Raw genomic sequence first — 24,217 nt, 5'->3', positions numbered from 1 at the left:
CTGAAGAAGCATTCTATGAGGTTAGACGTGAAGAAGCGCGTTGTCGTGTCATGCTCACTACTCCTGCTCTGCAACCCATTGAAAGTTCGGCTCTCGTTTCAAATCCAGCCCCCCACCATATGGCAGATCCACTCTTGACCCTCGACCTAATTGTAAGGGTGATCGGCCTTGGTGTGATCATTACCAACGTCACGGTCATACTCGATCCACTTGTTGGGTAATCCATGGTAAACCACCCAACTGTACCCCTCACCGCCAAAATGAGAGAAAGGCCTACCAAACTCAGACCAAAAGTACCACTGATCAGAATAGTACTACTACCCCTTCATTCACTAAGGAACAACTTGCCCACCCATACACTATTTTGAGTCAACCATCCATGAACCCCAGTTCCGGTCCTGAGACTCATAGTGCCTCTGTTGCACACTCTGGTAATTTTTCTTCTACCTCCAACACACCATGGATCATCGATTCAGGTGCCACTGATCACATGACAGGTTTACCACATTTGTTTGATACTTATTTTCCCTGTTCCACTAAATCTAGTGTCACAATTGCAAACGACACCCATTCTCCTATTGTTGGAATTGGCACTATTAAATTATCTGTTGATCACATTCTTAAATCAGTACTTTATGTTCCTTCTTTGCAATGCAATTTAATCTCTGTCCACAAATTAACCAGTGATAATCATTGCTTCGCTAAATTCGTGTCCAATTCTTGTCAATTTCAGGATCTATCATCGGGGAGGATTGACAGTGCTAGGGTTCAGAACGGACTATATTTCTTTGAAAGACAGCATCCAGTTAAAGAGCTCTCTTCTCTGCTACATTTGGGTTCAAGTTCTGTTTCTAATTCTTGTTCAAGTTCATCTTTTGTTTCGAACTCTGTTTCAAAAACGATCATGTTATGGCACTGTCGACTTGGGCATCCAAGTAATTTATATTTAAAACATTTATTCCCATCTTTTTTTATCAATAAGAATATTACTGATTTCCATTGTGATATTTGTCAATTTGCCAAACACACGTGTTTCATTCCCTTACAAAATATATACACCTTCCAACCCATTCTCTCTCATTCATAGTGACATATGAGGACCTTCCAAGGTCAATACTTCTCATGGTAAGCGATGATTTATTTCTTTTATCAATGATCACACACGTCTCACTTGAGTCTATCTTCTTCAAAGTAAGTCTGAAACATGTCAAGTTTTTCAGAACTTTCATAAAATGATAAAAACACAGTACCAAACATCTATAAGAATACTCCGTACCGACAATGGTGCTAAATATTTCAATACCACTCTTGGTCCCTATCTTCTCCAAAATGGAATTGTCCATCAAAGCTCGTGTGTTGATACTCCTCAACAGAATGGAGTTGCTGAACGCAAAAATCGCCATCTCTTAGAGGTAGCTCGGGCTCTTATGTTCACTATGCATGTCCCTAAATATCTTTGGGGGCGATGCTATCCTTATTGCTACTTATCTCATTAATCGCCTCCCTAGTCGACCCCTTCTGTTCAAAACACTATATTCTATTCTTCGATCTCTATATCCTCACACCTCTACAAATACTCTACCAGTTAAAGTATTTGGTTGCACTGCTTTTGTGGATGTTCACTCCCACCAACGGAGTAAATTTGATCCTAGAGCCATTAAGACAATGTTTTTGGGTTACTCTCCTACCCAAAAAGGTTGTCGATGTTATTGTCCCCTCACCAAAAGAACATTCATCTCATGTGACGTCACCTCTTTCGAGGATACTCCTTACTTCACTCCCACATCGCTTCAGGGGGAGTCCAACCATCACCAGCAAGAAGCTTAGTGGTCGCCGGGGTTAGAATTACCCTTAACCACTCCTTTTCCATTTTCCTCTTCCACTCCACTTTCTTTTGAACTAGATATCTAAACTTTCCAAAACGTACAAAAAGAGATTCGGGTATATTCCAGGAAAGAAAGAAATAAACAAGTTGCGAATCCGCAGCACAGTCAAACGCCTAATTCGGTGATGGAACCACTTCCCTCAAAAGATCCAAGTATTCTCCCATCAAACAAACAGTCAGATCTAGATATTCCTATTGCATTGAGGAAAGGAACTAGATCATGCATCCAACACCCCATTTCAAAGTTCATTTCTTATTCAAAATTGTCATCTCCATTTAAAGCTTTCACCTTGAGTCTATCAAATGTTATGATTCCCAGGAATATCGAAGAAGCACTTGATTCTCCCCGGTGGAAAGCAGCAGTGCTTGGAGAGATAAGAGCACTTGAATAGAATGGAACGTGGAAATTAGTGGAGTTACCACCAGACAAGAAGGTAATAAGGTGCAAATGGGTGTTCACCGTCAAATACAATGCAAATGGATCTATTGAGAGGTACAAGGCTCGGTTAGCTGCCAAGGGGTTTACTCAAACCTATGGAATTGACTCCACAGAAACTTTCGCTCCAGTTGCCAAACTCAACACTATCAGAGTTCTACTCTCGTTAGCTGTTAACATGGATTGGGAATTGCATCAACTTGATGTAAAGAATGCATTCTTAAATGGGGAACTTGAAGAAGAAGTGTATATGAGTCAGCCTCCGGGATTTGAAGAATCTCTCAAGACAACCATAGTCTGCAAACTGAACAAATCACTCTATGGCTTGAAACAATCTCCTCGTGCATGGTTCAATCGTTTCTTGATAGTTGTCAAAGGGCTTGGATACATACAAGGTCAAACTGATCACACTCTCTTTGTTAAACACTTAGGAAGTGGAAAAATTGTGGTTTTGATCGTATATGTTGATGACATAATTATCACTGGTAATCACACTAAGGAGATGAATTCAATCAAAGAAATGGTTGCAAAGGAGTTCGAAGTCAAAGATTTCGGTGCTCTCAAATATTTTCTGGGTACGAATTTGCTAGGAGCAAAAAAAGTATTTCCGTGTCCCAGAGAAAATACATTCTAGATCATGCTCGAAAGCAGGCCCAGCAAAACTCCAATTGCGCTTGGAGATAAAAGAAAAATGTTTGAAGGCAGTCCAGTTGACAAGGGGAGGTGCCAACAGCTGGTAGGAAAACTCATCTACCTCTCACATACTAGACCTAACATTGCTTTTGCAGTGAGTCTAGTCAGTCAATACATGCATGATCTGTGTCAGGGACATCTCAATGCAGCGTATAGAATTCTGAGATATCTCAAGCAAACACCAGGAAAGGGCCTCTTTTTCAGGAAGACAACTGAGAGAAAGGTTGAAGTGTTCACAGATGCAGACTGGGTTGGTTCAGTTGATGATAGAAAGTCTACATCTGGATATTGCACAATGGTATGGGGGAATGTGGTCATATGGCGAAGTAAAAAGCAAACAGTGATCGCAAGAAGCAGTATAGAAGCAGAGTATAGAGCCATGGCACATGGAGTGTGTGAAGCTATATGGATCAAGCGTCTACTAGAAGAATTGAAGATTGAATATGAAGCTCCTATTCAGCTATACTGTGACAACCAATCTACCATCAGCATTGCACATAACCCTATACATCATGACAGAACTAAACACGTGGAAGTTGACTGTCACTTCATTAAAGAAAAAATTGGAGGAATTATTAGCATTAGATATGTGCATACTGATCAACAGCTAGTTGATATTCTCACAAAGGGACTATCCGAACAAGCATTTGATTTTCTTGTAAACAAGCTTGGACCCATTAATATCTATTGTCCAGCTTGAGGGGAGTGTTGATAGTTAGAAAAATAGGGCATTAATGATTAATCTTTCGGGTTCCCTGGGATATAGGAATCGTTTCCTATTTTGAGATTAATGTAGTTGTATAGCCTATATATATTTCTAGCACTAGGTTGTATATTGTGTATCAGAAAAATAAAATACAGAGGTGGTTATTTCTCACCATTCCAAACAAACGTAGACTATTAATACTGTGATTCTCCCCTTGGAAAATGTTTCACAAATAGGGTATTATCTGCCTGTGCCTGGGAGTATCCATCCTGTTTAAGAACCTTGGTGAATTTATCAAACCACGCTCTAGGAGACTGTTTAAGTCCATATAATGCCTTTCGTAGCTTGCAGACTTTTCCATGTGTCTCTGTTGTCTCAAAGCCACAGGGTACATCCATATAGACTTCCTCAATTAGATCTCCATTCAAGAAAGCATTCTCGACATCAAATTGGAACAGTCGCCAATCGCTATTAGCTGCAATGGTCAACAAGACACGAACTGGATTAAGCTTTGCCACTGGAGCAAAAGTTTCCTGATAATTAATCCTATATGAGTGAGTGAACCCTTTTCCCACTAGCCGAGCTTTGTATCTTTCTATACCCCGATCTGCTTTCTGTTTGACTGAGAATATCCATTTATAGCGTACTGTTTTCTTCTTAAGAGGAAGCTCTGTTAATACCCAAGTACCATTCTTTTCAAGTGCTATATACTCTTCAAGTGTAGCCTTGCGCCATTCTGGAACCTGTAGAGCCTCATACACCGATTTGGGAATTGTGATTCTGTCTAGGGATGTCACAAAAGCCCGAAATGTTGGTGCGATAAATTTGCACAAGGGGTGTGATTATGGATGCTGAGTGCATGATCGAACACCTTTTCTTTGTGCAATAGGGAGGTCCAACTTTGGATCATAATCTGAATTTAACTGAGAACCAAAATTTGATTCTTTTTGTAGTTCTTCAGGCTCGACTTGACTTAGGAGAGGCTCTTGGCTTTGCTGATTTGGTACAAGCTGATTAGAATTGTTCCTTCTACCATAAACTTTTATGGCATCATCAGGAAGATGAAGATGCCTAGGATAGACTATGGGAGATTGGGCAAGGATGGATTTTTCTAGTGAGGAAGGGGATGCATGTTGGAGGAAATCTGAACCTGGACTTGAAACTGGAATCAGGATTTGAGTGTTAGATGGAGAAGATAGAGTAGAGGAAAGTGATGGTTGTTCAAGAAGTGAAGACCAATCCCAATTCTGTGATTCACTTGTGTTCTTCCCTTGAATTGCAGAATGGGAGTAGAAGGGGCTTTGCTCAAAGAAAGGAACATCCATTGTGTTATAAAATTTTCCAGTAATGGGAGAGAAACATTGGTAGCCTTTCTGATTGGCGGAATACCCAAGAAATATGCATTTTAGTGCACGAGCATCAAATTTACCACGGAATTGAGAATGACTATGAACGAAGGCAGTGCAATCAAAAAGTTTAAAGAGGATCAGGGACACGAGACGTGAGGTAGGGTATAGATTTTGAAATATTTGTAATGGTGAGCGAAATCTGAGGACACGAGAAGGCATACGCTTGATGAGGTATGTTGCGGTTAGAATAGCCTCGTCCCAAAATCTTTTAGGAAGATTGGTTTGAAATAGTAGGGATTGGACAACCTCAAGCACATGACGATTTTTCCTTTCTACCACACCATTTTGTTGTGGTGTGTCAACACATGAACTTTGTTGAACAACATCGTGAGATCCAAGATATGGACAAAGACTTGAATTAAAGAAGTCTTTGGCATTATCAGTTTTAAGGATTTGATTTTCTGCTCTAAATTGGGTTTTTTGAAAAAGAGACTGAGGTCATAGGATGCCTCCTCTCAATAATATTGAGAGCCCTCACTTATAAAGAGGAAAACCGTGGTTACAAAAAAAACAAATAAAAATTAAACCAACCAGGCTTAAGAAAACTCCCATCGACTCACTCCAAAAACTATTACAGCCACAAACTACTCCACTCCCTACAAAGATCCAAGAAAGAAACTCCCTCAAAACCATTTGATCTAAACACCCACGTGGCCACCCAGAACATGATCTTATCCCTGATCTAAATTGGGTTTTGACCATGACATGGAATTGTTGGAAGATGTGTTTGGTTTCTAATTTTTCTTTCATAAGAAATGTCCAACATAGTCGTGTATGATCATCTACCAACAGTAAAAACCATCTAGCACAAGTCATACTAGGAATACGAAATGGTCCCCAAATATCCCCGTGAATTAAAGAGACTGGGTGACTAGGTTTGTAAGATCGTGGTGAATAAGTGTTCTAAGTATGCTTAGCTAATTGACAAACTTCACAATGAAATAAATTAGGATGTTTATTGATAAATAAGGATGGAAACAAACGTTGCAAATACATAAAGTTTGGATGACCTAGATGAAAGTGCTACATCATGACCTCACTTTCCTTATTAAATTGACTAGCAGACATGAGACTATGACTCAATTGAGATAGATAACTGACATTATAGTTTGAAGGGTGGTTGACATCTAGAACATAGAGGCCTGCACGAAAATCAACATTACCAATCATCCTCCCCGAGCTCAAGTCCTAAAATACACAGGATTTGGAAAGAAATTTAGTTGCACGGTTTAAATCTCGGTTCAATTTACTAACAGAGATAAGATTGCAGTCAAATTCAGGCACAAATAATACAGATTGGAGAGTGAGATTATTAGAGAGACAGATGGTTCCAGTGCCAACCACTTTGGCGCGTGTACTATTCGCAATACACACTGTTTGAGGGCTGCTACAAGAAAAGTTGTCAAAAGTGATTTGTCACATGTCATATGATCGATTGCGCCTGAGTCAACAATCCAAGAGGATGAGGAGGATTTGGCTGCATGAAGTGTCGCACTGTGGGAGTTTTGTGTGGGAACATTGGCCTTCTGTAGGAGTTGTTGGAGAAGTTCTAATTGTTCATTGTTGAAAGGGGCAGGTGGAAGTATGTCAGATACGACAACATTCCCTTTTGCTTCGCGATCTCGACTTGGCTTCTAATCGGCGGGTTTCCCATGTCACTTCCAACAAGTTTCCTTTAAGTGGCCAGGTCGTCGACAATGGTCGGCCTTTTCTGCCTCGATTGTCATTTTGGAAACTGCTGCGAGCCGCGAACGCTCCTGAGTCTTGCAGATTGTCTTTGGTAGCTGCAAAGGCTGGAATTTCAAGGGTGAAGGCAGGTTGAGGTTGTCCCAACATAACCCGTTTTCGACTCTCCTCTCTTCGAACTTTTGAGAAGGCCTCTCGCAAACTAGGGAGAGGCTTGGTCCCAAGAATTCTGCCTCTTACTTGATCAATTGATTCATCAAGAGATTTGTCCAGCCCTTTCAAAAATTTAAAGACTCGTTTTTTCTCCACAATCTTTCTGAAATATGCCCTATCTTCTATGCACTTCCATTCATGTGTCTCAAATAGGTCCAGCTGCTGCCAATAACGAGTAAGAGTTGTGTAATAAATCGTAACAGAGTTCTCACCTTGACAAAGGTCCTGGAGTGTGCTTTCCACATGAAAAAGCTCAGTTGTGTTCTCACTGCTAGAGAAAGTTTCACGTGCTGCATCCCATATATCTTTTGTCGTGGTGTACAGCAAAAAATTCTCCTATTTCAATTGTCATAGAACTAATTAACCATGGCATTACCATATTATTTTCAGCTCTCCATGTCTTGTATTCAACACTAGTGAAATCTGGCTTTGGGATATCTTCGGTAAGGTATTCATCTTTGCTCCTTCTGCTTATGAACATCATCATGGACTGGGACCATTGCAGGTAGTTCTGCCCATTCAGTTTGTGAGGGATGATGGAGACAAAATTGCTTTCAGCAGTAGGAGGAGGTAGTTGAGAGATTATTGGGGTAGCAGCAGAGGGATTAGTCATGGATGACTCCTTGGAGGTTTGCTCAGATTCTGCCATGAGGGGATTGCAGGGACTGATCAGAATGAAGAGGCAAAGAAGTCGTCGGAGAAGGACTGGAGTGGACAGTGTCGGAAAAGGCAATCGAAGTGATAAAAAGAAAAAAAAAATCAGAAAGAGGATCAAATTGTCACTGCTCTGATACCATGTAGTTTTCTGAGTTTGGTGATAAACTTTTTCTCTTATTTCAATCGTAAAAAATATACAAGTATATATAAAAAAGTGAGATATAAAATTCCCTAGAATATCTCCTAAAAATCAGGCTCTAGATAATACCCACAATTGTCAAATATACAAAATCACTAAAATAGGAAACTAATCCCTAAGAATCAAATAAACAGCTATATACACATACACAAGCCTAGGTTGATATTCTACATAATAATTGTTTCTCTCTCATTCTAGATTAGTTAGATAACCCCATCTTAAGATTTCAGATCGCAAGGGAATTTAGACTTTCAAATATTCATCATGCTTGTAAAAGGGTACAAATGAGTTTCAGAAGAACACCCTAAATTCCAATACAAAGCAATAAATATAACTAGGTGCTTATACTTCTAAGATTCTTAACAACTGGACAACACTCCCAAGGCCTTCGCATTGAAAGTCTTGTAACAACAAGCAACACATCAAGTAAATATCCCATCTAAATCCTTTAATACTACTAAGCCAGTGATGTAAAGTAAGGTCAAAATTACATCTTGCTGATAGAATATATTTCTATTAAAATAAAGTTAGCTGATAAATTTTCAAAACCAACAAGTTCCCAAAACATAAACAACAGAAGCATTAAACCAATTATGACATCTTATAGATCCAAAAAGATCATGGTGATGATAATAATGACACATATTTCTTGGAATGAAATGATAATACTCACAAATTTGGAAAACTTAGAGATATTAAAGAGGCTGAATTCAAGAGGAGCTTCCTCCAAAAAAAGCTCCACATAATGTAGCAAGAAAATGCCACAGTCAAATAGATTTTCCTGCTGTGGAAGCTGAATCAAAATAAAAATAAATAAATGAAGTCAATAAATGAAGCTTTCTTAAATATGACTGTAGAAGCCCACTTATAACTAGCTATTGATGTAGAAATGTAAAAACAACTCCTCTAACATATTGCTTTAGATAAGGCTTTGCATAAATCAAGAGAAAATATACAGAAAAGTTTATTGGGGCGTGATTTCAAATACAGACAAACAAGAGAATCACAATATAGGATTTTAATATTCCTTGTCCAATTATAATGAAAACTACAACGCAGCCCGAGAATGAACAAACCGATTCAACAGAAAAACTAAGATAAAATGATACCGATAAGCTTGTGAATGAAAACAACATAGGACTTCCAAGATGTCCTCCAAAAAGATAACTTGCTAACTCAAAAAGATAACTTGCTAACTATCTCAAAATACCATCCAGTACGACAAACAAGTAAATCACTCTTGAATATGTGCTAAAAGTATTAACCCTGACACAGCCGGCTGTAAAATTCCTAGGGTTCAATTGTGACCTCATTAAGAGGTCAAGATTTCAACTCGCAAATTATGGGAGGGTGTTGGTGCATATTTCAGAGTTAATTAGACTGCTGGATACAGTGAGTAAGGGACATGATAGAATGGTCTGGTTGTTAGATAAATCAGAGATTTTATTCGAAGTCTTCTTTATAGGAGCTTACAGTTTTTTTTTTTTTAAAAAGAGACAGAGGTCAAAGGAGACCTCCTCACAATAACATTGAGAGCCCTCACTTATGGAAGAGGAATACCGTGGTAACAAAAAAGAAACAAGGTCTGGGAAAATCCCTACCAAAAAAATTTACGACCACAAATACACCCACTCCCTACACAGGTCCATAAAAAAAACTCCCTCAAAACCTTTCGATCTATACACCCATGTTGCAACCCAGAACCTAATTTTATCCCAAAGAGAGTCCACAGAACAAGAGGACTCTTCGAAAATCCTACTATTTCTCTCCAACCAAATTGCCCAAAAAGTGTCCAACACGAAACTCTGCCATAAACGAGCCATCCTCTTTCCCCCCACTTACTGACACAGAAACAATTGAGAACAAGAGGAAGGCATACACCAAGAGACCCCGAACTCGTTAAACACTTTACCCCACAAAGCCCTGGAGAAAGAACACTCCAGAAATAAATGACTCACTGACTCACCCTCATTTTTACAGCAAACACACCAATTTGGCGACAACAAATGAAAAGGTCTTCTCCTTTGCAAATTGTCATAGACATTTAACTTATCCAAGAATAACAACCAACCAAACACTTAACTTTTGAAGGAATGACACTCTTCCATAACCTCTGGGCCTAAATGAGCATAGCTCAAGCTATGAAAGGCAGTTTTGCAGTTGAAAACACCATTATTGTCTGGAATCCAAATCCTCTTGTTCTCCAAAATTGACGGAAGATCCACATTCTGAAGCAATTGCAACAACTCCACCAAACTAGAAACCTCCCTATCAAATAAATTCTTTCTGAATCTCAAGTCCCAACTGAGGCCGCCCGAACTCCTACCACCCTCCGCAACTACAAGGTCTTTGATCAATAAATTCTCGACCTTGGACACCCTGAATAAATCAGGGAATTGAGACTTCAAGGAACAATCACCAATCCAAACATCCTCCCAAAAACGAATCCTGTCTCCCCCTCCCACTTTAAAATAGACCAAACACCTATAATCCTCATACAAGGTCATGATGTCTCTCCATGGACCCCGAGCAGACTATCTCCCCCCAAAATTTGTATCCCAGTGGCCACCATCTACACCATACCTACTTTTAACCACCCTATGCCACAAAGACTTACTTTCCAAAGAAAACCGCCACAACCACTTCATAAGAAAAGTCTTGTTCTTCAACACCAAATTTCCAATTCCCAATCCATCATGACTTCGAGATTTACCGACTTCATGCCAGAATACCAAGTGATCGACCCCTGACTAATCCGCACCTTCCCACAGAAAGTCACGCATCATTTTCTCAATAACCCCTGCCACACTCTTTGGGGTACGAAAAAGCAACAGGTAATGCACTAGGATAGAAGACAAAACAGATTGAATAAAAGTCAACCTACCACCTCTTGACAGAAAAGCACTATTCCAGCTATCCAATCGTTTATCACATTTAGAGACAACAGGTTCCCAAAACACTTTGGAGTGAGGAGAAGCCCCCAAAGGAAGGCCCAAGTACTGAATTGGCCAATGTCCCACTTTACAACCAATCTCACTAGCCTGCCGATCTACTAACTCCTTATGCAGATTAATCCCCAACAACTGACATTTCTGCAAATTTATAGATAAACCAGACACCACGCTAAAGACCTTTAAGATATCCAAAAGCACAGCCAAGGACTCCTCATTGTTAGCAAAGAAAATTGTATCATCTGCAAACTGAAGATGACTGACGTCGACTCTATCATTCCCCACTGTAAAACCTCTAAAAGCCGAAACACTTTTAGCCTTATCAATCATTTTGCCCAAAACATCCACCACCAGGGTAAACAAGGGGACAAGGAATCCCATTGGCGGAGACCCCTCGATCCTTTGAAACTTCCCCTTAGGCGCCCATTTAAAGAGACATGGAGGACAAGCATCCTTGCATCCACTTCCTCCAGACTTCACCAAAACCTTTCTTATTCAAAACTAAATCTAAGAAACCCCAATCCACACAATCACAAGCTTTTGTAAAATCAATTTTAAACACCCAACCTTATCTACCTTTGCTCCTGTCTTCCTCTACTGCCTCGTTTGCGATCAAAACTGTCCAAAATCTGCCTACCCTCCACAAAAGCTCCTTGTGTTTCCGCAATTGTGTCTGAAAGAACTCCTTGAAGCCTATAAGCCAACACTTTTGAAATAATTTTGTAGAGACTAGTGACAAGACTAATAGGCCTAAAATCCCTCACCCGACAGCTGTGTAATTTCTTAGGAATAAGGCATATATAGGTTTCGTTGGTCCTCCCATGAATGACTCCGTCGGTGAAAAAACCTTGAAAAACTTCCAAAATGTCACTTTTCACAGCATTCGATGCATATACTTTTTCATTTGGAAGGCCTATTCTCCACAAGTTAAAGTCTTTTATTGGTTGGTTCTTTTGGCCGGATTGAAAACTCAGGATAATCTCCAAAGAAGAAAGCTTTCTAAGTTGCTTTATCTGAGGTGGTGTGTTAGGTGTATAAATGAGGCTTTGGGTTATTTATTCTTACATTGTACTTTCACAGCTTCCTTTAGAGCCAGAGGACGTGGAAGCTATGAAATGAAATTAGCATTTGATAATCTTTATTGATAAAGAATAATGCCTTTAAATAGACACTGTACAAATATAAACAAATCTAGTATTTAATACCAAATATTCTAGATTAATTACAAATATTCTAGGGTAAATCAATTAGTCTAAAACTAAATAATTTAATTATAGTAATTTTCTAATAAATCAGCTTGGTTTCCTTATTGGAAAGATACTGAGTAAATGTTTAATATACAATATTTTCTACCCTCTCCTGAAAGCTGGTGCATAGAGATTCCACATGCCCAGCTTGCAAACTAACTTGTTGAAACTTTCTGTTGACAACCCTTTAGTTAGCAAGTCAGCATGTTGTTGCTAGCTAGGAATATATACAACACATAGTTTATTTCCATCAATTTTTTCTATAATAAAGTGTCTATCCACTTCAACATGAACATGCTTGGTTCTGTCGTGATGGACAAGGTTGTGTGCTATATTGATCGCTGACTTGCTGTCGCTATACAACTTTAAAGGCTCGGTTGTTTGAAGTTTTAATTCTTCAAGTATGTGTTTGATCGCAATTAATTCGCATGCTCCCTGAGCAAGAGCTCTGAGTTCTGCTTCGGCACTACTTCGGGCTACCACAGGTTGCTTCTTACTCCTCCAATCTGCATCTATCTTCTATCTTCAACTTACCCTGCCCAATTTGCATCTATGAAGGCCTCAACACCTCTTTCTTCATTCTTTTTTAATAGGAATCCATTTCCTAGTGTTTTCTTCAAATAGCATAAAATTTTGTACACAGCTTCCAAGTGTTCTTCGAATGGATTGTGCATGTATTGGCTAACTAAGCTCACAACAAATGCAATATTGGGCCTTGTGTCAGATAGGTAGATCATTTTTTCCACTAACCGTTGGTACATTACTTTGTCAATTGGCTTCTCTTTTGTTGGTTTATACTTGCCTTTTGGTTCAACGGGTGTTGTCACACGTTTACAACCACTCATTTATGTTTCCTTGAGTAGATCTAGGACATATTTCCTTTGAGACACAACAATTCCTTGTTTTGTTCTTGCAACTTCCATTCTTAGAAAATACTTCATTGGTCCAAGATCTTTTACCTCAAACTCTTGGGCTAGCAAGCTTTAAGTCTTTCTTGCTCTCCATAATCAATCCCGGTTAGTATCATGTCATCAACATAGAAAATGAGAATAGTTACCTTACCTTTTTGCGAGTTTTTGAAGAACAAGGTGTGATCCGATTGAGCCAGCTTATACCCATACTGTTTTACCACAAGATTAAATCTTTTAAACCATGCCCATGGAGATTGTTTTAAGTCGTAGAGAGATTTTTTCAAATGACAGACATTTTCTTTTCCATATCTTTCCTCGAAGCCTGGAGGGATTTTCATGAAAACTTCCTCTTCCAAATGCCCATTGAGGAAGGCATTTTTGATGTCTAGTTGTTGTAGGGGCTAATTGAGATTTGCAGCAACTGATAGCAGAACGCTGACTACATTTAACTTTGCAACGGGTGCAAACGTCTCGTTGTAGTCTACTCCATATGTTTGGGTGAATCCTTTTGCAACTAGTCTCGCTTTGTATCGATCTATTGTTCCATCAGCCTTGTGTTTAACTGTAAATACCCACTTACATCCAACCACATGTTTATCTCTTGGTCGATTGACTATTGTCCACGTTGTGTTGGTTTCTAGTGCCCCAACTTCCTCGTAGACTGCTTTCTTCCATTCTTTCTGTGAGAGGGCTTCAGTTATATCCTTAGGAACTACCACTTGCTCGAATTTTGCTAGGAAAGCTTTATATTTTGAAGTTAGTCTACTATAGCAAACATATCTATACATTGGATGTAGAGTACAACTTCGGACTCCCTTCCTCTTGGCAATAGGCAACTCAGATTCGGGCTCCTCCATATTAGAAGGCTTAACATTAGGAACATCATTAGGCAAGATGAGATTGAGAGAAGGATCCTTTACACTAGGAACAGTTTGTGGGTCAGACTCATGAATGTTGGAGCAGTAGTTGGTTGTATAACCTGATGGTCCTTTGGTCATCGAGAGTAAACTAAAAGTTCTTTAGTTTGGGGCTAAGAATGTTGCTCAAATGTTCCTATGTCAGATAGAGAAGGAGATGAGAGATTGATTTGAATAGTTTGATCAATTTCTGGGATAGCTTTAGGTAGGCAAGTATCCCAACTAGAAAATGCACTCATTGTCCCTCCTTGAAGTGGAATGTTGGAATAAAAAGGTTGTTCTTCATTGAATATGACGTCTAAGGAGACATACATACGTCGAGTAGAAGGATTATAGCATTTATACCCTTTTTTGGTAGACGAGTAGCCCAAAAAAACACACCTAAGAGCACGTGGATCAAATTTGGATCGATTTGGACCGAGAACATGGACATAAGAAGTACAACAAATGTTTTTAAGGGGAGATTGGAAACAAGATGAGTATGTGGATATGTTTTAAGAAGAATAGAGAGTAGAGTGAAAGTTCAACACTTGAGAGGGCATACGATTGATAAGGTAGACAACGGTAAGGACAGCCTCACCCCAAAAATACTTAGGGAAGGATGTGGTAAACATTAAGGCCCTAGCAACCTCCAACACGAGTCTATTTTTGCGTTTGACAATCCCATTAAGTTGGGGTGTGCCTACACATGAACTTTTATGAACTTTTATGAATGATGCCATGTGATAGAAGATAATTACCCAAGATGGAATTAAAATATTCAGTGCCATTATATGTGTACAATAAGATTAGCATTGAACTGATTTTTGATCATAGAATGGAAGTTTCTAAATGTAATGGCAGCATACGAGGGTCCAGTCTCAATCATCTCAAAAGTTGGCCTAACTTCCTACAAAGTCGACCTACCAGCATGGATGAAGATACACCTGGTCCTTCACATCAGCAACTTGAAGTCGTATCATGAAGATCCAGCAAATCCAGAGCGCAACCAGTCAACCAGAGGAGGAGTCATCGTTCAGCCAAGGAGCAAGCGTCAACCTGAAGAAATCCTGGCGGAAAGGACAGCCACCACTGACCGTAAAAAGCATAAAGAGTATTTGGTAAAATGGAAGGGGCTCGCAGATGACGAGATCAGCTGGGAGAGGGCGGAAGACTTGAAGAAGCTTACGCAGAAGATTGAAGATCTACAAGCTACTTCGTCGAGGACGTCGAAGGATTGAGTGGGGGAGAGTGGCGTGCTGCCCCTTTGGCACACCCATATGGGGCCATTTTGTAAGTGAGCATGCCTTGGTGCTTGACCATTAGTCAAATCTTGCACCAAGCAACCTCATGGGATAGGGTAGTGGCAGTTTTGTAATTATGCATCTCCCAGACAAAAATCATATATGTTCCTGGGAAGACCTTATTTCCCTAGAAGGCTCCTTAGAGGGAGGTGACCTGGTGGCTTAGGGAAGCACCATGGCCATTAGCAGATAAGGGCCAAAGTTGTGTACTCTCTTACCCTATCAAGGCTATATATTAATAAAACAATATTTATCCATACTTGCCCCTGTATGCTTCCTTGTTGCCTGTGTGTTACTTGTTTGTTATCTTCGTTGGACCATTGCGTGCCACTTGCCTTGTTGTGTGCTTTGTGTTGTGTGGACGTTCCTAGGAATGACTTGCTTTGTGCTTGCTCATACTTCGTTATTGCCCGTTGCATGTCCGAGATATGTATGTGGCTAACCACTGAGTTTGTTTGCCTGTAGGTGTGTGTTGTAGGCTGACTTGCTAGTCTGCAAGTGCCGCACGTTCCGTCTAGTTGGAGTAACCAAATAGCCGGCCCGTGACACCTGGCTAGGACCAATCACCCTTCAGTCATCATTTCCAAGATTAGCAATATTATCCTCTATAAGAAGAATGGTTGTATTTCAGAGTTTGCAGAACCAGAAGGGGCAGATCAGGATTTCAATTGGAATTTTCACACTTTGTAAGGAACTTAAATGATAGATAGGTCCCCATTGATAGAGTTACTTCACAGGCTAGGGAACAAATCATTATGTCACTATATAGAAGATAGAAGATAGAAGAACAAGGCTAGGTGACATTTCAGAGATTTTTTCTTGTAAATCAGCTTTTGACAATTTAGTGGTGGATGAGTCTGCCCATTGCCCTTCTTGGACAACTTTGGTGTGAATGAAAATGACAATATTTGAAGAAATTGTTCTCTTTCTTTCAATATTTCTACTTTCAGTGGGTATTTTAATCCACTATTGCTTGTATTATTTCACTATATATACATATATACAAGTTGAGGTTTTGTTTCAAAAACTATATAATAGTGCTATTAAAAAATTTCTCAGAAAAAAGAAATTATTTTCTGCAACGTTATAGATACATCAAAGAAAAACTTTCATAGAACAATAAAAATTTTAAGGTTCAAAGTTTAATTGGCTCTTTCCTTTGAAACTACAATTCTTGAACAGAAAAAGCAAGGGGCTACCTCCAGTGGAACAAATCTCAAGTTCAAGAATTTTGACAATATATCTTCTGTTGTACCACTATGCCTCTCTTTCCATTCTTCACATAGGTAACTACAATCTCATGAGATAGGCATGATAAAATAAAATTTGATCAAAAATCAGTGTCAGTTGTGCGAGAGTCATCAGTTAAATCTAAGAACATAAGAGTAAATAAATCCACTTTTTTATTCCCAAACTAATATAGAAAATCTATATTGTCACGCGGTGAAATGTTATTTTCAATACCACTTGAGAATATTGTAATTTTCAAAGACCACTGAAATAGAGATATCAGAAATCTACCTTTGGATAAGATTCTTGAGGCCTCTGTGACTTCCTTTAATAGAATCCATGTGCAAGATGCATGGTACCTTGGATGTGCTTCCAGATTCTTCACCTAAAAATCACAAAAGACATAACATGACCCAAAGAAAACCTTCGTAAAGAGTAAAGACAAACTAGAAAAATGCAACCATATATATTCTTACCTTTGAAATTAGGCACTTCACCAGGATGACAGATGACAAGCAAACTCCAATGAAGACTGCGATCAGAATGCATTAATAACTCGCATAAGAGAACAATATCATAAAATCTACCCTTTAGAGTAGAGATGCAAGCAACAAAACCCCAGGATACTTTCTGACCTATAATTTACTGGAATGAATATGTAGTCTTTAACAAAAAGATTAACTTTCCTCGTCCATTTACGAACACGTTGAAATGCTGCCTTGCCTTCATAAGCACTTGATGGATCTTTGTCTAAATCAGCAAGCTTCCGAAAGAAAAAACTATTGAAAAAGTGGAACCTGTGCCTTTTTTCGGATTGAATCTTGTTCGCCAAATATCTGGGAGAATTTATAATCAACTTTCTTATCTAAAAACTAATCAATTTATCAGCATAAAAAACAATGTTAATTACTCTTAATAGCCTTATTCAAATTGTCCTTATAACAGAGACACTTTTTAGTTCAAGTCTTGCAAGTTGCACACATAATTGTTTTTCTTAATCCAGGTTAGGCTTTTCAATTGCCGAACCTCACCAGATCTCTAATAAAACTATTCAAGTGTTGAGCATGTTCAATCCATGTATTAGGTTAACATGTGTGCATGTAAAGACAAGTGAATTCTTAATGTAAAAAAAATGGTTGGTCTAAACTCAAATCTCTGCAGCTGCAATTACATTTTCCAATTTCTCCAAATTTGCAAGTTCATGTTTAAATGTTTTTATTTAGATTGTTATCAAAATACTCAAGTATCGGCCTTGTTCAGTGTGTTATATCTTAGGCTATGCCTGTTAAATGAATTTTTAATTTATAAACAAAAAATGCATAGCCCATTGCATTCTCCAAATTGTTGAAAAAATATTTCAGTAGAACAATTACTTGGCTTATGAATTCTTTCATTAAATACATCTAAAAATAACAAATAAACATATTAATTGCTACACTTTATTTCATATGTGTGTCGTGTTTAAGCTAAAATAGGATTTCCATGGCATATATAATGAGAAACGTTTACTAGAGTTTTACAATCAACATGAAACCATGTCTTTATATAATTATCTTTACATCATTTTTACTATTTTCAAATTTGTGTGCAGTAAGTAAACTTCAATAGTATTAAATAAGTTATTCTCACTTTGAAAATATGAGTTATTTGCTTCAAGTTTGCACTTGAATTGAACTAGCATAGCACTTAGGAAATCCAACCAAACATATACATATCATCTTATTTATATATATATTTTTTTTTTTGGGGAACCTGTGGTCTCTAAATGTGCTAAACGGTTGGATAGCTGGAAGAGCGCTTTTCTGTCAAGAGGTGGTAGGTTAACTCTTATTCAATCGGTTTTGTCTTCTATCCCAGTGTATTACCTGTCGCTTTTTCGCATCACTAAGAGTGTGGCGGGGTTATTGAGAAAATGATGTGTGATTTTTTGTGGGAGAGTGCGGATCAGTCAGGTGCCGATCACTTGGTATCCTGGTTGGATGTCTGTAAGTCTCGAAATCAAGGTGGTTTGGGAATTGGAAATTTGGTGTTGAGGAACAAGGCTTTTCTTATGAAATGGTTGTGGCAGTTTCCTTTGGAAAGTAGGTCTTTGTGGCATAGGGTGGTTAAAAGTAGGTATGGTGCAGATGGTGGCCATTGGGATACAAATTTTGGGGGGAGATTGTCAGCTCAGGGTCCATGGAGAGATATCTCGAATATGTATGAGGATTATAGGCGTCTGGTCAGATTTAAAGTGGGAAGGGGAGATAGGATTCGTTTTTGGGAGGATGTTTGGATTGGTGGTTCATCCTTGAAGTCAAAATTCCCTGATTTATTCAGGGTGTCCAAGGCGGAGAATTTATCGATCAAAGACCTTGTAGCTGTGGAGGGTGGTTGGAGTTTGACCAACATAAGTTGGGATTTGAGATTCAGAAGAAATTTATTTGATAGGGAGATTCCTAGTCTGGTTGAGTTGTTGCAATTGCTTCAGAATGTGGATCTACCGTCAATTTTGGAGGATAAGAGGAACTGGATTCCTGACAATAGCGGTGTTTTCAATTGCAAGACAGCCTTTTATAGTTTGAGCTATGCTCATTTAGGCCCAGAGGTGTCTTGGGCTAAGAGGTTATGGAAGAGTGTCGTTCTTTCGAAAGTTAAAGTGTTTGGTTGGCTGCTATTCTTGGATAAGTTAAATGTCAATGATAATTTGCAAAGGAGAAGACCTTTTCAGTTGTTGTCGCCCAATTGGTGTGTTTGCTGTAAGAATGAGGGTGAGTCAGTGAGCCATTTATTCATGGAGTGCTCTTTCTCCAGGGCTTTGTGGGGTAAAGTGCATAATGAGTTCGGGTTCTCTTGGAGTATGTCTTCATCGTGTTCTCAATTGTTTTTAAGTCAGAGGGAGGAAAAAGGAAGGCCCGTTTATGGCAAAGTACCGTGTTGGGCACTTTTTGGGCAATTTTGTTGGAGAGAAATAGTAGGATTTTTGAAGAGTCTTACTGTTCTGTGGACTCTCTTTGGGAAAAAATTAGGTTCTAGGTTGCAACGTGAGTGTATAGATCGAAAGGTTTTGAGGGAGTTTATTTTTTGGATTTGTGTAGGGAGTGGGCGTTTTTGTGGTAGTAAATTATTTCTGTTCTTACCACGGTATTCCTCCGCCATAAGTGAGGGTTCTTAATGTTATTGAGTAGAGGTCTCCTTTGACCTCTGTCTCTTTTTTCAAAAATAAATTTTTTTTTTTTTTTAAGAAACTCGAATTGTATTAATTAGAATATGTCCAAGGAAAGTGGGAAAAAATTAGAGACAACTAAAATCTTGTGGAGTAATTAAACAAAACAAAAACATTTATCAATCCATGAAAACTTTTCCTAAAAATTATATTATTTTGGTCCAGGGGCTAGAGAAGGAAAAGTGAGCATCTGATATTTGACAAAACTAAAGAGCATTGAATTTTTTTAAAACTTACTTAACATAAAAATCGATTATATTATCATTGATAAATGTCTCTGGCTGTAGAAGCTCGACGTCTCTCTTACTAATAATAACTGCATCAGGATCTCCTTCAGGATAGATAACTTCTTCAAAATGCTCATCATAACTGAAAACAAAAAGAATGACTGACTAAATTAACATAATATATGGTAGTTAGTTAACAGAAGAATAGGTACAGTCCGATGTGTTAAAAATGAAACAATCAGAAGCTTTATTTATGTATGTTCATCAGGCTAACTTTGAAGTCCCCAGTCATTTTTCTTGAGAGGGACATCAAACTAAGAAATATTATCAAGGGTTCAAAATACTTTCAGAATCTATGTCAAAGATATTTAGGACTGACACCGACTGGGAATAAGACAAAATTATTAGATCGCAAGTAAAAATAAACAGGAGCAAGGACTTGCAAACTATTTGTTTGTTTTGGTTAGTTATGACATACTAGAAATGATTGAATTTGAGAGCAGTTGCTATAAAAAAATTGTTCAGTAAATCGAAGAAGGCTGTTGACTCTAGTTAGTACGCCAATGAGTTGGAATCATTGATTTTGCTGAGTTGATAAAAAATGAGGTGTAAAGGAAAGGCTGTAACCTAGATCATTGCAGAATTTTCAATTCTTGTTCTTTTTAAGCATGCCAAACAATTGGGGTGTTCTTTCTTCACTTGCTTTAAGAATACACGTGTATGTTAAGAATATATATATGGCACAAAATATCCACTGATCTTGTTATAAAAGGCGAGACAAGACAAGCACACAAAAACTCCGTATAATATGAAACAGGCTGTGAATGTGAGATTATTTGCAAAGAGTAAAGTGTTAGGATCCCACATTTTTTTTTTCACTTTTTTTTTTTTAAAAAGAGACAAGGTCAATCAATGATTGACCCCCAATTTCATTAGAAACCCTCACTTAAGGCGGAGGAAAACCGTGGATCATTACATAGAAAAACCAATACCTAGAACATAAGTACAAGTTATAAATCAAATCAGATTCTAATCATGGTCAATATCATAGGATAAAATACAGCCCCAGTCTCTATGGAGATCTTGAAATGAAAGATCTTTAAAGTATTTTGTCCTATAGACCCATGTTGCAACCCAAAATTTAACTTTATCCCACACCTCTACACTCTTCTTTTCTATATTGTCAAAAATTCTGCCATTCCTTTCTAGCCATATTGCTCAAAGGATAGCCAATACTGTAGCTGTCCATAATCTAGCAGACCTCTTCCCCCCAGCTATCTTGCAAGACAAGAGCTCAGCACATTTCTTTGGCATGCACCAGCTTAATCCAAATTCTCTCAGTAATCTATTCCATAGACCTTGGCTAAAAGGACACTCAAGAAATAGGTGTGACAGAGATTCATCAGCATTCTTGCAGCAGACACACCAGCCCGGAGACAACACCTGGAAAGGTCTTCTCTTTTGCATTACCTCCTGAACGTTTACTTTTTGCAAAGCTAACAGCCAACCAAACACTTTGATTCTAGATGGAGCGCAACCTTTCCACAACAACTTAGCCCAATTTCCTTGTGAATTATACTGGTATGAGACTAAACTTTGAAAGGCACTTTTACAAGAGAAAATACCATTAGTCCCAGGAGACCAAATTCTAGAGTCATCCACCACATCAAGAATTGGATTCTGTTCAAGAAGCTGAAGCAGACCTACTAAATGGGGGGCCTCCCACTCTCTCAATTGTCTTCTGAACTGAAAGTCCCATCCAGAGTTAGATCTTGAGAAGCCTTCTCCCCCACCTGCATTTCTTTTACACTCTTTTGTCTCCCATTAGAAATCTGCATAAGATCAGGAAATAGTCTCATAAAGGCTTCATCACCCACCCAAGCATCCTCCCAAAATCTGATTCTATTCCCCTTACCAACCTTGAAGCGGACCCTAGTCAGGAATGCATCATACATTGCCGCAATACTCTTCCATGGTCCTCTAAATGACAGAGAATCCCCTCTTTTCGTATCCCAGAAGTTATCAGCTCTCCCATATCTACTTTTTATCACCTTATACCAAAGGGTCTTGTCTTCCAATGGGAATCGCCACAGCCACTTCATCAAAAAAGCCTTATTTCTTGCTTCCAACTGCCCAATACCTAGCCCTCCCAGAAAAAGAGGTTTACACACCTTTTCCCAAGCCACCAGATGCTCACCCCCACCCAGATCACCCCCTTCCCAAAGGAAATCCCTCATCATCTTTTCAAGGGCAATGATCACAGTTTTGGGTGCTCTAAACAATGAAAGGAAGTAAGTTGGTAGGGATGATAACACAGATTGAATAATAGTTAGTCTACCCCCTCGAGACAAGTACGCGCCCCTCCAACCATCTAATCTTTTCGCAAATTTTGCTACAACCGGTTCCCAGAACGCTTGTTTATTAGGATTGCCCCCCAAAGGCAGCCCTAAGTACTTCAAGGGCCACTGACCCACTTCACACCCTACCGACCTCGCCAAAGAATCAACCACCTCCTCCACCATGTTCAGACCCAAGATTTGACTTTTGCTCATGTTGATTTTCATCCCGGATGCAGAACAAAAAGTCTTTAGAATATCAAGTAACTTTTGGATTGAACCTTCGTCTTTAATGAAGAATATCGTATCATCTGCAAATTGTAAATGACTTACCGATACCTTTTCCCTCCCCACAAGAAAACCATTATACAAAGAGGAGTCAATAGCTTTGTCTACCATCCTACCAAGTACATCCACTAGCAAAATGAATAGAAGAGGTGATAACGGGTCCCCTTGCCTTAGCCCCCTTTCCCCATAGATCTTTCCTCTCGGTCTTCCATTTATAAATATAGAGAAGGATGTTGAGGATACACAGCCTTTTATCCACTTTCTCCAATTATGGCCAAATCCTTTCTTTGCTAGCACCATGTCTAAAAATTCCCAATCAACATAGTCATAAGCTTTCTCAAAGTCTATTTTGAAAACTATACGACTTAGTCCTTTGCTTCTATATTCCTCCACCGCCTCGTTTGCCACCAAGACCGAGTCTAAAATCTGTCTATTTTCCACAAAAGCAGACTGAGTTTCAGAAATAGTGTCATCCAATACCCCTCGAAGCCTGATAGCCAATACTTTGGAAATTATCTTGTACAAGCTTGTAGTTAGGCTTATCGGCCTATAATCCTTTATCTTACAGCTATTTAGTTTTTTGGGAATAAGGCAAATGTATGTCTCGTTCAAATTCCTTTGGATAATACCATCTTCTAAAAACCTTGTAAACGCCCTCATCACATCCCCTTTTAAAATATCCCAATTCCTCTGGTATACTGCCATTGAGAAGCCATCTGGACCTGGTGCTTTGTCCCCATCACATTCAAACACTGCCTTTTTCACTTCCTCTTCTTCAAACGATCTTTCCAGATGTGCAACTAGGAAGTCCGGGACTGCCTTCCACTCAATACCCTCCATTCCGATCACTTCTCAGTGTCATGATCTATACAACTTTTTATAAAAAGAAGTGATTTCATCTACTATCTCGTTCTTTTTTTCCAATATTACCCCATCCTCCCTTTCAATTATGGATATGAAATTTTTGGCCTTTCTGGCATTTAGCAAATGATGGAAAAACTTGGAGTTTGCATCCCCTTCTTTTGCCCACTTGCATTTAGCTTTCAGCCAATTTCCTCTCTCTTCTTCAAAAAGCAATTGTTGTCATTCTTTCTCAAGTGATCTCCTTTCTTCCATATAATGTAAGCTCCAGCAGTCACTTCCTTCCAACCTATCCAACTCAGAGATTCTCCTTTCTATTGTTTGTTTTAGAATCTTTTTGCTTCCAAATTCCTTAATGCTCCACTCCTTCACCTTCTCTTTGATTATTTTTAGTCTTTCCATAAAGTTGTATTTTGTCCCAAACTTTTCTCCAGCATCCTTCCACCAAGTTGCAAATTCCTTCTTAAAAGACCTGTGTTCCAGCCACATATTGTCAAACCGGAAGGGACTTGGCCCCCACTTGGGTGGGTTGGAGTCCAAAACAACCGAATTATGATCTGAAACAATTCTAACATGTACCTCTTGCCTAACAAAAGGGAATATCTCATTCCATCTGCTAGAAAACAGGAATCTGTCCAATCTACAACAAATTGGGTGCTGTCTAAAATTTGACCATGTAAATTGACCATTATTCAGCTTGGGATCAACGAGTCTCAGCTGTCTTATTAGATCATCAAACAACTTCATACTTTTGGTTACTGTCTTACTGTTTAACTTCTCTTCCAGCCTTCTAACTACATTAAAATCACCCCCTAAACACCATTTATCACCACATATAGCACTTAAGCCTGCTATCTCATCCCAAAACGCAGCTCTC

The 24,217-nt window shown here is 38.8% G+C and overlaps 1 protein-coding gene across 10 annotated transcripts in view; it reads right to left on the bottom strand.

Moving 5' to 3' along the window:
• LOC133788950 (probable ubiquitin-like-specific protease 2B) overlaps nt 1-24,217 on the bottom strand; it is a 47,405-nt gene that overhangs the window by 4,862 nt on the left and 18,326 nt on the right. For 9 of the 10 annotated variants that reach the window (XM_062226627.1, XM_062226635.1, XM_062226628.1 and 6 more), the window contains 6 exons: nt 19,866-19,997; nt 17,059-17,259; nt 16,900-16,955; nt 16,715-16,808; nt 16,393-16,483; nt 8,558-8,677 (listed from right to left, as the gene is read on the bottom strand). In XM_062226627.1, coding sequence (XP_062082611.1) covers nt 8,558-8,677; nt 16,393-16,483; nt 16,715-16,808; nt 16,900-16,955; nt 17,059-17,259; nt 19,866-19,997 — 694 coding nt within the window. The remainder of the gene's footprint in view (nt 1-8,557; nt 8,678-16,392; nt 16,484-16,714; nt 16,809-16,899; nt 16,956-17,058; nt 17,260-19,865; nt 19,998-24,217) is intronic. The other variant, XM_062226633.1, reaches the window with a different exon arrangement.

The sequence above is a fragment of the Humulus lupulus genome, chromosome 7 (genome assembly GCF_963169125.1).
Source record: "Humulus lupulus chromosome 7, drHumLupu1.1, whole genome shotgun sequence".
NCBI classification, from domain to species: Eukaryota; Viridiplantae; Streptophyta; class Magnoliopsida; order Rosales; family Cannabaceae; genus Humulus; species Humulus lupulus.
This window is presented reverse-complemented; position numbering and strand designations above follow the sequence as displayed.